The sequence below is a fragment of the Nanorana parkeri genome, unplaced genomic scaffold, assembly GCF_000935625.1.
Source record: "Nanorana parkeri isolate BGI_ZX_2015 unplaced genomic scaffold, ASM93562v1 scaffold293, whole genome shotgun sequence".
NCBI classification, from domain to species: domain Eukaryota; kingdom Metazoa; phylum Chordata; class Amphibia; order Anura; family Dicroglossidae; genus Nanorana; species Nanorana parkeri.
In genome coordinates, this window is record NW_017306561.1 from 252,258 (window position 1) to 266,563 (window position 14,306).

Below are 14,306 nucleotides of genomic sequence, written 5' to 3' on the forward strand. Positions count from 1 at the left end.
CCCCCCCCCCCCCCCTCAATTCATACCAGACCCTTCTGGTAGGAATGTTAGGATGTAAAAAAAAACCCCAAAAAAGTGTGGCAGGAATTTTAAGGAGGACCCCAACACCTAAGATACAAGTCCACAATGTCAACAAAGAGAGAAGCCAGAGAGCGGTAAATGACAGCTCACTCACTTCCGTGTTTCATTCCAAATTACATTTGGATATATCCGTATTTCGTTATCAAACATTTGGATACGTTTGGATTAGTTATTTCTGTCATTCGGAAATTTGGATGCACCCGAATGTCCGAATTTACAGAAATTTGTACGAATTTCAATTCGGAACTAAACTTATGGCTGATTTCTAATCTATATGCATGTGCCATTTTACCTTCACTTATAATGTGCAGATTTGCTTATGTGTGCATTTTAGTACTTTTTGTGTGTGTTATGCAAAGTGCAACACAAAGATGAATAGAAATCTTCCAAGGTGCAGATGCACTAGAAGTGTAGTGTTAGGAAGGTTTATGTTTATATGACTTTCTTTTCAATATGCAATATGATGGATAGTTCTTCTCATTTTTAACACATTCAATTTAATTTTTAAAGCCCCCATTCCCACTGGAAGGGACAAACAAAGACAACTTGCGTGTACTTGGAGAAGTCATCATCATGTTTGGTGGACTTTATATACTAATATGTCAGGTTTGTACAATAAAATTACTTTGATTGAAATATTTATTGCTTTACATTAAGCCTGTGACAATTGATGTGTTATAAAGAACAGTCCAGTCCTTATCTAAGTCTGCAGCCTTTCTTATAACATAAATATACTTTTAAAGCATTAGTCCTTTCAACATTCACAGGGATACCAAGCAACGTCGCATATATACCCATCATCTCTGCCTGTTTCTCTGTCATTTGAGAAGTGTTATCACAGACTTAGGTCACATTAGGCTTTGCTTTGCTTACACTCAGCGTAAAGATGATGTAAATAACAATGTTATTCAATGGATTACAATCTTCTTATTCTTTGCAGATAATATATTTTTTGAAGAGGCGTCCTTCTTTACAAATTTTAATAATGGACGGGTACTTTGAAATCCTTTTGTAAGTTCTAAATGTATTTATTTGATGCTATCATTATGGTCTCGATTATTATTTGTTAGTCTGTATGAAATATAACAAGCACAAAAAGAAATAAATACATACTGACAATAAGGGACACATTTATAGACAAGTGAAAGTGAGTTTCATTAAAATTCACTAGTGGTGAATCAGTAACTGTCATTGAAAACACATGCACAAGGAAGATTCACCTGCAGTAAATGTTTGGTGACTGTCAGATTTATTGCTTTATAAATATCCCCCCAAGTGTACTACCTTATTTGCCGTCGTATAAGACGACTCGGCGTATAAGACGACCCCTACTTTGTGTGTTAAAATATAGGTTTTGGGCTATACTCGTCTGATAAGACGAGTATAGCCCAAAATAATGTTTAAATGCACCCACTAACATCCATGGCGGTATTCCCGAGTGTGACTCGGGGTTAATTTTCAGTACCATAAGCGGTAACCCCGAGCCACACTCGGGATTACAGTCTCTTACCTTGTCCACGATCCCCGCTGTGTCCTCCGTCTTCAGCTGAGTCAATCACGGCAGGCTTTGTATTAATTAATACAGGGTTTGTATTCATTAATACAAAGCCTGCCGTGATTGACTCAGTGCCGAGCCAATCACGGCAGACTTTGTATTAATGAATACAGGCTTTGTATTCATTAATACAAAGCCTGCCGTGATTGTCTCAGCGCGGTATACTGTATGTAGCCGAAGCTACATACAGTATACCGTATCCTTACGTATGTACCCGGCGTATAAGACGACCACCGATTTTCGGGGGATGTTTTAAGGTCTCAAAACCGGTCTTATACGCCGGCAAATACGGTAATTTTAAATGTAAAATTTTAAAGACCTTTGTCTTGCTTAAGTTCAGGGGACACTGACTTTTTTCAGTATACTGATTGTCTTTTACCTTCTTTGCATTCAAAATAAGTTTAAAACTGAACTGCATGCATATATATAAAAACCCATTTATTGCAGCTGTGTAAAAGTAATTATTCAATGTAATGTAATATAATTTTACATACTTGACTCTGTCTTGATATTGGCCTCCTTTCATTTCTATGCACAGTAGCACTCAAACTGGAAGAAGGGGGGGGGGGTTGGCAGGGCTAGGAGCCACACTGCTGCATACACTTGTGTGAGAACATCCTGTGGTGGTTGCTTACTGGGTGGTAATGGGTTCAAAAGGTGATGAGGGAACGCCTCAAATCTGAATTCTTCTTTAAATTGGCCTCCACACAAAAAAGCACTTGTGATAACATTGTCTAATGCAAAGCAAGAATCCAGGGCTTACATACAGGAGGCTGCTCGAGGCATGCTTCCTTAAGCCTATACTCCTGTGGGATATCCTTAATGGTGACTCTTCCTTGGAGGATGGTCAGTTGGATCAGAATGCTGGGCTAACTATCGAGGCCCTCTCCTCGGACACCAGCCTTTAACCATGGGTTTTTATGCAAGCCCCTAATTTGTCCCTTCTCCCCAGGAACCTGCCCATAATGCTAGGCCTACCTGTGCTTCACAAAGTAAGTCTATGTCCCTGCCTATGAATCCCAGGCACCCCCTGTGAAGCAGAAAAGGGACTATATATATGTTCCCGGCATCATGTGTCAGCATTAGACACAGGCTCTCCCAAGATGACTTCTTGGATGTGTTACTCCACAACCACTTGTTACCTCCCTTTATTGACAGTATATGGATTGTTTACTAATGTGCCCTACTATGCTTTTTATGTGAAAACCAATTCAAATCATTTTAGCAGAAAGTGGTATCAGCCTCCTGCACAATATGTGCATTATGTATCCAGCTGTTTGCCTGGAGAGCAAGGTGATATCACTGACCGGCAACATTTTTTTTGTATTGTAAGGTTATATTGCACTACGTGTTAAAGGAAAAGTATAGTCATTTCAATAGGATGATATTTGAGTTATGACATGATTATATTATATTATTATATGATTATATTAAGTTATGCTTACCTTAAACCCTTTACATTTTTGAATTGTTGATCTTCTATTTTTTTTTATGCATTCAATATAGCGATGTGTAAAGTAGCCCCTAGAGTAAGCACAGGCCCAATCTGTATTTACTTACACTCACGATCATATCTGTCAGAGTTTTATCAGAAACATAGAGAGTTAATCCGTTGTCTGACCAATTGAGAGAAAAAACATTAAAGCAGAACTATTATGTAGAACTGAAAAACAGGAAGCAGAGCCTGAATGTGCAAGTAGCAATCATAGCTGCCCCCTATGAATGTGCAGTATATAATTAAAAAAAGGAAAAATGCTCTATGACTATACATTCATTTGAATGATAGATATCTTTCAATCATATATTAACAGAGAGAACATCTTAGACTATAGTAGCTTATTATATTGATTACAACAACTGGCAGAACTACCAGGGTCGCAGCTGTCGCAATTGCGACCGGGCCCTGGCTTTCCGCCACTTGGGGGGGAACTGGTCACACAGAATGTGCTGCAGGCACCGCCGGGCAGCACATTCTACTGTGTGAGGACCCTCTCCCCTTAGCCCCACCCGCTGTCCATGGAGACAAGGAGGAGGGCCCTGCAAGAGAGGGAAGGTAAGCCTGGAGTGGGAAGTGGGGCGGGTAGTGGCGCGGCGGGGAAGTGTGTGTGTGTGTGGGGGGGCGGGTTGCTGGTGTAGTGGGATTCTGTAGTGCTGACTTTTATTATAATGTACTGCTGGGACATGTAGTCCAGCATAGCTGGTGGTATTCGGCATTGCTGTATGATGACTATACAGTAATGCAGAATAGCTCCAACTATGTAGGACTACAAGTATCAGCAATGCATTATAGTGTGGGGGGGGGGGGATGCTGGTGGTATTCTGCATAGGTGACTTTTATTATAAGTCCCGCATGGCTGGTGGTATTCTGCATTACGGTATGATGATTATACAGCAATGCAGAATAGCTCTAACTATGTGTTAATACTGGGCATTTTCACAAGTAAAAATGCCCCGATACTAAACGCAGATAACGGTGTTCTGTCGAGAACGCCGACGTAATCGAATTTGTCGACTTCAGCATCTGCGCTTGTGCACAGACCAGTGTTATTGAGGGAAACAGAGATTTATTCACAAAGTATCTTGTTTAGATCGTTAATTGTGACCATTAATAATATTCTATCCGTCATTCATTTCCATGGATGGTATATTATTAACACATTTAACCAATAAAAACTAATACTTGGTGGTTTCCTCGTTAATCCCGTCTGTACGCAAGCACAGTTACTGGGTCAGCGTTCTCGACAGAACACTGGCACTAAAATTTTTAACAAGGGGCTGCCTGAGGTCCCACGCTTGCAGGGGACCTCGGCAGCCTTCCTGTTAACCATGCGGTGCCATGGCGGTGGGGGGCCCTTCATGGTTTCTTGCATCGGGGCCCTGAATGTTCTAGTTACACCTCTGATTACAACACATTCTGTTGTCTGTGGATAGTAGAAGAAGGTTGTTTTAATAGCACTAGCATTGTAAATTGGCTCTCCTGATGACCAAATCAGCAGGTTGTTAAAATAGTTAACAAATATTTTTATGATGTACCATTTTTTCTTTGTAACTTAAAAGATTTGTTCATTTTCACAGCTTTTTGCAGGCCGCTATTGTCCTGAGCAGTGGTGTTGTCTACCTGGCAGGCAGTGAACTCTATGTTGCCCTGTTGGTGTTTGCACTGGTTCTTGGCTGGGTGAATATGCTGTATTACACTCGAGGATTCCAGCAGACCGGAATTTACAGTGTCATGATTCAGAAGGTCAGTCCTTTTTTCTTTTTCTTTTTAATTCTCGTTTGTTCCCTTTTTAGCAAGCAACATTGTAGCATAACTGTAAATGTCAAAAAATAGAGACCTGTCTCTTTGCTAATACACTCAGATGTCACTATACACAAGGTAAAATAAAGGAAAGCTTCAGATTTGGCCAGACAAACCCAATAAACAGTTGTATGGCCTTGCTGTAAATATGTGCAAATACATTATGTAACGAAAAGTTGGTGGATGCACATCACACCTACCTATCTGTACAACCACATTCAAGTCTTTCCAGTTAAAAGTACTATTAAAGGAGAACTATGGGGTTAAGGCTTTTCCCCATAGTTCTCCTTAGGGTAATGGGAGGACACAAACTAGCGTCCCCCCGTCACCCCAAGCTCAGTATACCGCGTGCTACAGCTCACGGTATACTGAGACACCGCAGTATACCGCAAGCTACTGCTCGCGGTATACTGAGACGCCGCAGCTGAAGCGGATCCTGACAATTATGTCTGGATCTGCCCAGCTGCGTGAGTGACAGCTGGCTCTGCCTATCTAGAGGCAGAGCCAGCTGTACCCGCCCCCTCCCCCGTCTATTCCGCCAGTCAGCGCTGGCGGATTGGAGCGGGGAGGGGGGAATCCAGCCCCTCCCCTGTCACGGCAGAGAGCTGTGACAGGATTGAGAGGTGAGCGAACGCCGGTATGTGTTCGCTCACCTCCCGATCTACTGAGCCGACCTGTGACAGTCTCATTGTCACAGGTCGGCTAGAACTATGAGGTGCGTGAAAAGCACTCACCTCATAGTTCTCCTTTAAGGCTTTGGAATAAAAATAAATTTTAGGCAATTGTGCACTTCCCACTATGTATAAAGCTAGGTCCAGAAGGCCAGTCACGTTCTTCCATGCCACAGGGTTGTATGTACAAAGCCAGGCCCATTAAGACTATGGAGTTGATTTATAAAGCATTCACATAGTGAACATCTCTACCAATGAGATTTGCAGCGCATTATGGCCACTAGATGTAACCGAGGAGCTTAGGAATTTCCTATGCTCCTTGGCTCCATGTAGTTGCCATAATACGCTGCAAATCTTGTTTTCAGAGCTATTCTCTATGCGAACGCTTTATAAATCAACCCCCTAGTCTTTGTGGAGCTGGCTTTGTACATACAACCCGGTGGTGTAAAAGAACGTGACTGGCCTTCACAGATTCCTGACCTCAACCACTGGGATGAATTAGAATGCTGATTGCAAACCAGATCTTCTCTTCTTACATCAGTATCTGACGTAAAAATGCTCTTTTTGGCTGAATGGACACAGATTCCCACAGACACACTTCAAAATTTGGTGGGAAGCCTTCCCAGAAGATTGGAGTCTTTTATAGCCACAAAGTCGGTCAGATCCATATTACTGCCCCTGGTTTTAGAATGGAATGTTCAACAAGCTCGAATAGGTGCAATGGTCAGCGGTCCTCAGACTTTTGGCCATATATTGTATATTGCAGTAAATACTGTTTGCACCTGCTGGTAGCTGCCTGAGTCCTCAGTATTCAAATAGGTTCTCATTAGCAGGAAAAGGACAGACAAGGTAGGAAGTACGGTATACACTGAATTTTTTACCAGGATGATGTCTAAGGCCTACTCTTGCTTTGTGCATTCTTTATGGTTGATTTGATAGAGGAATATTCTAAGAGGAAGAATTCTTTGCAGTGCACTGCCGATCACAACCGACATTGTGTGAACGAGCTCTAAATCAAGTCCTATACATTTGACACCAAAGTCTATCATGTCCTCAGAAACTACATTGGTGAGATCCATTTAGAACGGCCTGGGCTGGGAAGTAGGTATTTTAAATAATGTATTAAAATACTAAAAAAAATGTAATTTCTTTATTTTCTTGTTTAAAAAAGTTATAATAACAGAAAATACAGACAAAGCTATAATGGTCAATGCTTTATGTACTTTATATATGAATCATTATGTATGATATTGACTTTACTGAATCTCTTTTTATTTTTGGTAACATTGGTAACATAATACTTTAAACAAAGACATGTGGTACCAAGAAAATAAAATTCCAATTTCATACACATCAGTGTAATAAGCTTATTCTTTTTGTTCCAAAGCACATTTTTTAAATAGTTTTTACATTTCAAACATTTGAATACACAATCATTTACAATTTCCAAAGTTTGTCTGCCCTCTGGTGGAAACTACATACAATTCTAATTCTAAAATATGGTATTTTTAGCATGAAAAAAAAGAAAGTAACATACTGCAGAATAAGAATTGTATGTACTTTCCACCAGAAGGCAGACAAACTTTGGACATCGTAAATGATTGTGTATTGAAATGTTTGAAATTCAAAAGCTAGATAACAAGAAAACTCAGACCAGGATATACCTGCTGTAGATAAATGAAAGTTTTGCTTTCAGCATTCAGGAATTCAGTGTCAACCTGTCCCTCTGATTGTAGAATTATGCTTGCTGTCCTTATAGGTCACATGGTGGCAGAAGCTGCACCACTAGAGGGCAGTTATGCCACCTTTGGCAGCTTTGGCATAAGTGTCCAGCATAAAGCACTCTCCAGTGCGGAAAACATGCAAGCTGGTGATCAGTATGGGTACACTAGCACTATGCCCAGGACTATGTGTACACCAGCATGTATGCCTGGTGCCCTATGCTGATAGGGAGGTGGCATTTTTTAAAAATGTTTTAAATTTTTTTTTTTTGAAATGTGTATACATATAAATAAAAAAAATAGTAATCACAAATGCCAAGAAATGCTTGCAATATGGAGAAAAAGAATAATACAAATATTATCATTGTTTTACAGACCATCCTGCGTGACATGCTTCGCTTCCTTTTTGTCTACCTAGTCTTCCTCTTTGGGTTTGCTGCAGGTATTTATTATATACTGGTTCTATCTATAAATACATTCACAGAATTTCGTAAGGAAACGCTCATGTTAATGTAATTTCTTTATTCTTTAAAGGGGAATGCCTTGCAATTTATTTCTTACTGCTTATATTAACCAGTAGATGTCCCTCTTGGTCTTTGTAGTCTAGGGCAAGATATATTTATAAATAAAAAAGTCCCTATGTCTATAATTACCTGTGGAAATAAATAAAAAAAAAAACAACAACAAGGCCCATGGCTGTCCATTTCCTCGTCTCAGTATGTTGTAAATGGTCATGGTGAAGTTACTATTTTAGTTCAAGTGTATCTAAAGCCAAAGATGTTTTTGTTTAGATTTGGATAGAATTGTGAGGGTTTAGGACCCCTGACAGATTATTCTGTCTACCGCTCTCTATTTGACCAATGTCACCAGGACTGAAAAGATGGAAAATTACAGCCTCTCCTCTAAATACAAAAGCAATTGATATGTTAAGTAAAAAAAACCCTTCCCTTGGCCAGGTTTCCAATAAATCTGGGAAGCATGGGTGACATGTCTCCTGGGAGACCTGGGCACTTGAAATGCTGCCAATTGTATTGGGAGGGTGGGGGCTATCAGTAGAAATGTATGTTATGTGTATGTCTTGAAGCTTTGCACATCACAGAGGTTTGGGCTTTCGGCTTTGCGTTTGTGTGCACGCCATACCCTCCAGTGCATGGCTCGGAGCAAAGGGGTGTTTCAGAAGAAGGTAAGGTATCAAATCAGTGGATCTCTGTGCCAGGAATCAGGCTGAACGTGCAGGCACACTGTGCATCTGCATGTCGCCTTGTAGTTCTAAACGGTGGCATACCACATGCAGTACAACACAGTGAGTGAGAATCACCCTATCACAGGAAGTCCTACAGAGCACGGGTGTAACTATAGCCATAGCAGAGTATGTGACTGCTATGGGGCCCAAAGCTACCTGGCTACACAGAGTTTTGCAGGAGAAATAGCATTTCAGGAATACAGCACATTTAGATACAATTTATGTAGATTAAGTTTGGAAGCCTCTATGGAACAGCTATGAAAAAAAAAAAATCTGTATCACTAGAGGAATTGTCTTTGGGATGATAATCAAAGAGATGGAAGTCCCACAATGAGGTTACGGCCATGCTACAGAAGGCTATTTCTGGCAGGATCACCATTGCAGGCAATTAAAGATGCAATTACAAAAAGCACACAACAGGTTTAATAATAATGAAGCATGCATATCGTAGATTTTGCATGTTGGGTTTAGTTACACTTAATAAATTGTGGCATCTAATTCTTTCTCAGAGGGGAGGGAGGTCTTCAGATGTAATCTTTACCACTCATTGTGCATGCTTTCACTGTTGAATATTTAACATGTTTGTATAATTTTAAATGTATATGAAGATTTATACATGTATTTTTTGCAGCTTTGGTAACACTTATTGGGGAAACTCCTCAGAAGGCTGATAATAGCACTGATGCTGAACCAAGCGAGGCAGGAACCTCATATTCAGGTCTTTACATTGCTACCCTGGAGCTCTTCAAGTTTACTATTGGCATGGGAGACCTGGAGTTCAATGAAAACCTGAAGTTTAAGCACTTTTTCATGTTCCTGCTGATCTTGTATGTGATTCTTACCTACGTTCTCCTCCTGAACATGCTCATTGCTTTGATGAGTGAAACGGTCAGTAAAGTCTCTAGTGAAAGCAAGAGTGTATGGAAACTACAGGTGGGTTGATTTCAAACACAGCTATAAGTTTACTTATCAATTACAGCCACTTAATATGATACCGTAATATAGTTAATAATTCTAAACTTTTGTAACCAACCCACAATAACTATTGTCTGCTTCCAGTCTGACTGTCTTTTATATCACTTCTGCTTTTGGTATTAGTGACTCTGAGGTGGGAGGGAACTCGGTGCAATCTACAGAGGAAAAAAAGGGATGTCAAGAATTTTCCTTTCGCCATCTTGCAGCTTTGTGGTGTCTCTGTGCAGACATCCACTTCGCAAGTCTGCACAGCCCGGGGTGCCTGACTAACATAGTCCACCACAGTATGACTACAAAATGTTAGAGTAGAAGGCACAGAGCCAAACTGCAATCAAGAGCATTAGCCAGAAAACAGAATTTTAAGAACAGGGTGCAATGGGAAAGGGGGGGGGGCATAATGCTTCCCAGGCTACACTTGACTTTCCCAGTGAGGTCTGGTACTCGAGACTTGTCAGGAGATTTTTAGTGGTAAATATACTTGGTTAGTAGATTAATTTATGATTACTGTATTGTTTCCTGTAAGCAAACACATCATATCAGTACAGTTTTTCAGATAATCACATTACTGCTTTTAGGGGAATTAATCTAATTAAATAAATTTCTCCTGTAATTGCATTTTTTTTTCTATTTAGTCTTTTCTGTAATCAGCAATTGTGATACCATAAAACCCCCGCTGCACACCTATGGTTATAGCCAGCCCTACAGTCCTTAAGGGATAAATGCACTTTCAAACAACGCGCACTTATCCTGTTTTCCCCCTCACCTAAAGTGCCCATTCCCTGGTTGCACATTAACCCTTAACCTATTGGGGTCCTACAGTGTTTTCATAATTTGCAGTAAATCTTCTTTACATCCTCATAGACTTCTATGGGACAACCCCCCCAAGAATCTCCGGGAGAGGGCCCCACATAAGTTTATACATATCTACCGTACGTAGGCTCAGCCAGCACAGAGAAGGTGGCAAACAGGATACATGCACTTTTTTAAAAGTGTTCTTATCCTTGAAAGTACATGTTTTTAGTTTTGGATAGAGTAGGTAAAGGGTAAAACCTCTGTCCAGTTTTTGTTTGCCATCTTGAATTGGGGAGCTCTTTCTTAATTTCTGTCCAGTAGACTCAACAGGATGTGAAAAGTAATCTCTCCAATATGAGGGTAAGACAGTTCTATGTGGAACAGTGTCCCCATGGGTAGATGTCCTCTCTATTCCTATTCTGGTGGCAACTCACAAGTTTGGATTTTCCCTCACTTTAAGTCCTAATGACTGTGGTCTGCAGGACAAATAGGTTGAATCTAGCCTGCTGGAACTACATAAAAAAAAAAAGAGTTTAGGTGTAAGGACATGTTGTCCAAAGAGGAGAACAATACATATATTTATTGATTTAATTATTACAGGTATATATATAGCGCTGGCAGTTTACACAGCGCTTTACATAGCTGCATATTTACATCAGTCCCTGCCCTCGAGGAGCTTACAATCATCTACTTAAAAAGTGAGTAGTAGAGATGTTGAGTCAGATATATGGGTGCATTGTTCCAAAATCAGTTGATAAGATCTGTAAGATTTTATATTGATTTTGCCACCATTAATAAAGTTGTATTTTGTATATTTGTAAATGTATATTATACTGTATGTTGATGAAAAAAGCTAAGTTTTTTTTGTTTTGTTTTTTAATGTTATTTCACAGAGAGCGGCTACAACCCTGGATATTGAGAAGTTTCTGCCTACACGCCTTAGGAAAAAACATAGGTCTGGGAAAAAGATTAAAGTGGGATTAAAACCTAATGGAAAACCAGATGAAAGATGGTGCTTTAGGTAAAAATAAATATAATGTAAGAATGTAAGTGAGCCGCTTGGGCAAAACTAGACAAGGGGTGAGAAAGGAAGGAAATGACAGTGATGGCCAGTGATGAATTTGCTGAATATTGGACAGGCTGTTAATGATGGTTGATTATAATCATCTATACCCATATGTCCCTGTGTGGCCACAACATTGCTGATAATTCCAAAAGACTCCTGATGACCGGGACTTGGAACCAATTTGCTGGATCTCATGTCGTTGGCCACTTAAAATGGTGGATAATTACTCATATGATTTGACCAGTATAATGTTGACAGATCTGTCCACATAAAACCAGTAGTTTAGCTTGAGGTGGTCTATGGTGGCATAGATTAATCAGTGACTTTCTATATAGAGTTTTGCAGACTCCAGCAGTGAGGTTTCCAATTGTATCGCTTCCCCCTATAGCCATATCCTATAGCATATCCATATCCTATAGCAGTCCTATCCATATCCTATAGCAGTCCTATAGCCATGCACTTTTTTTTTTCCAGAGACATCATACTCTGGTATGTAGTACATACCAGAGTGTGATGTCTCTCAGAAAAAACAACAACATATTTTACTAATAAATATAGAATATAAAATAAATCATACAAAGAAGTGAATCCCACTCATAAAGGTTATGGCATGTGGACAAGCTGGGAAATTAAGCCCGTAGGTCTCACAAGAGAGACCAAGAAATATCAGAGGCTTGTGGACGATTTTAAAACTAAAAAAGACTTCTGGGCACAGCCAATTCTTCTCTGTTTATGGAATAAACACATCTCCATTACAGGTATTTAACTTGCTCAGCTAGTGATAGGAAGTTGAAGGGTTGAAAAGTACTCTACCGTAAATAAACGTATCACAAATCTAGGCAAGTTAGTATGAGATAATATTTGCATAAGGAGATGTTATCTTTCATAAACACCACACATTTAAACCATCATGAGAACCACAATTACCCTTTGTTGTTATTAGATCCTCCTTTATAGTAAACGTATAGCCTATAAAATGTATCAATATTATAATACTTATGATCTTCCATTATTGCTGTTTACATACAGCAACTATCATCAATATCTTACATGCTATATACAGTATGTCCAGTATTATCATAATCATCTCTTATCCTCTACTATCACAAACATATTTAATAGGGTGGTCCATTGGTATTGTGAAAACTGTAGTAACCCATAACAACCAATCCTAAGTCATCTGCAATGGTAATATGAAATATAGTTGTCGCTATGGAATATTGCTCTTTGAACATGATTGTTTATTGCTCCTTGCTACAGAATAGGCCCAATCAGCTGTAATTGCCTGTGGCAGACAATCACGACATGGGCCTTAATCCAAGACCACTTTTTAGAACCCCCCATTTAACTGCTGGCCAAGTAAAATGCCTTATTAACTGCATATCAAATAACAGCTAGATAGAATTTAACAGTGTTCTAATCTACACGACAGTGGTAGGGGGGGGGGGGGCTTAGCTCCTATATGACGCACATCTAGTAAAAAGAGAAAAATACGTTTTAGAAGGCCCTTGTACAAATCCTATGTCTGTCCCTGCCCAGTGCTGTTTTACCCTTCTTTAACAATTAGGCCCCATTCAAATGGGGCAATTTTGGATTCCTGCAGCAGGAATCCCAAACCTTGCTTTTAGATGCGGCCCCTGTAACCCATTTAAGTTAATCACCAGGAAACAGTGGCTGCATCTGTAAGCGGCACTCCGCATGTAAACGTTTGTGATATGATTACATGCAGTTTGGACTATATCACTGTCTCTGGGCGCATCTATCATGGCGATTACATGTGGACTACTGATTAGAGATGCGGCTTCTGTCATCCGGTCTTTAACTTGAACATAGGACAGGGGTTGCATGTTAAAGGGGCATTTTGGATTCCTGCCTCAGGAGTGTGAATGTAGCCTTATACTTCCTTTCTACCCTTCAAGAAACAGGTCTGTTTTTGCTCGTTTTAAACACATAATACATTAATAGAATATGTTTTGTCAGGGATTAATCTCTGAACCATCAGATAAATCATATATCTTATATTGCTATATTATAGAGTGGAAGAAATACAATGGGAATCTTTTGGGGAGAATCTGTCCTGCATTAATGAGGAGGAGCCTGGCAACAAAGAAAAAGCACTGGAGCATTATAAACGACCCAAAGGTAAGAAGAGGGAGAAATCATTTCATGTACCCACATCACATTGTTATAATACTATGTTATATACCACCCTGATCATACAGATGATAACCATCAAAAATCTAGAGATTGGAGAGTGCTGGCAGGGCTGCCATCAGGGGGGTACGGCCAGTACTGGTGCAGGGGCCAATCTAGGCAAGTTAGTATGAGATAATATTTGCATAAGGAGATGTTATCTTTCATAAACACCACACATTTAAACCATCATGAGAACCACAATTACCCTTTGTTGTTATTAGATCCTCCTTTATAGTAAACGTATAGCCTATAAAATGTATCAATATTATAATACTTATGATCTTCCATTATTGCTGTTTACATACAGCAACTATCATCAATATCTTACATGCTATATACAGTATGTCCAGTATTATCATAATCATCTCTTATCCTCTACTATCACAAACATATTTAATAGGGTGGTCCATTGGTATTGTGAAAACTGTAGTAACCCATAACAACCAATCCTAAGTCATCTGCAATGGTAATATGAAATATAGTTGTCGCTATGGAATATTGCTCTTTGAACATGATTGTTTATTGCTCCTTGCTACAGAATAGGCCCAATCAGCTGTAATTGCCTGTGGCAGACAATCACGACATGGGCCTTAATCCAAGACCACTTTTTAGAACCCCCCATTTAACTGCTGGCCAAGTAAAATGCCTTATTAACTGCATATCAAATAACAGCTAGATAGAATTTAACAGTGTTCTAATCTACACGAC

General features: G+C 39.7%; 1 protein-coding gene across 1 annotated transcript in view; it reads left to right on the forward strand.

Moving 5' to 3' along the window:
* LOC108787939 (transient receptor potential cation channel subfamily V member 1-like) overlaps positions 1-14,306 on the forward strand; it is a 64,624-nt gene that overhangs the window by 45,560 nt on the left and 4,758 nt on the right. The window contains exons 9-15 of the mRNA XM_018557638.1: positions 592-687; positions 1,022-1,092; positions 4,712-4,877; positions 7,702-7,768; positions 9,201-9,502; positions 11,230-11,357; positions 13,438-13,544. Coding sequence (XP_018413140.1) covers positions 592-687; positions 1,022-1,092; positions 4,712-4,877; positions 7,702-7,768; positions 9,201-9,502; positions 11,230-11,357; positions 13,438-13,544 — 937 coding nt within the window. The remainder of the gene's footprint in view (positions 1-591; positions 688-1,021; positions 1,093-4,711; positions 4,878-7,701; positions 7,769-9,200; positions 9,503-11,229; positions 11,358-13,437; positions 13,545-14,306) is intronic.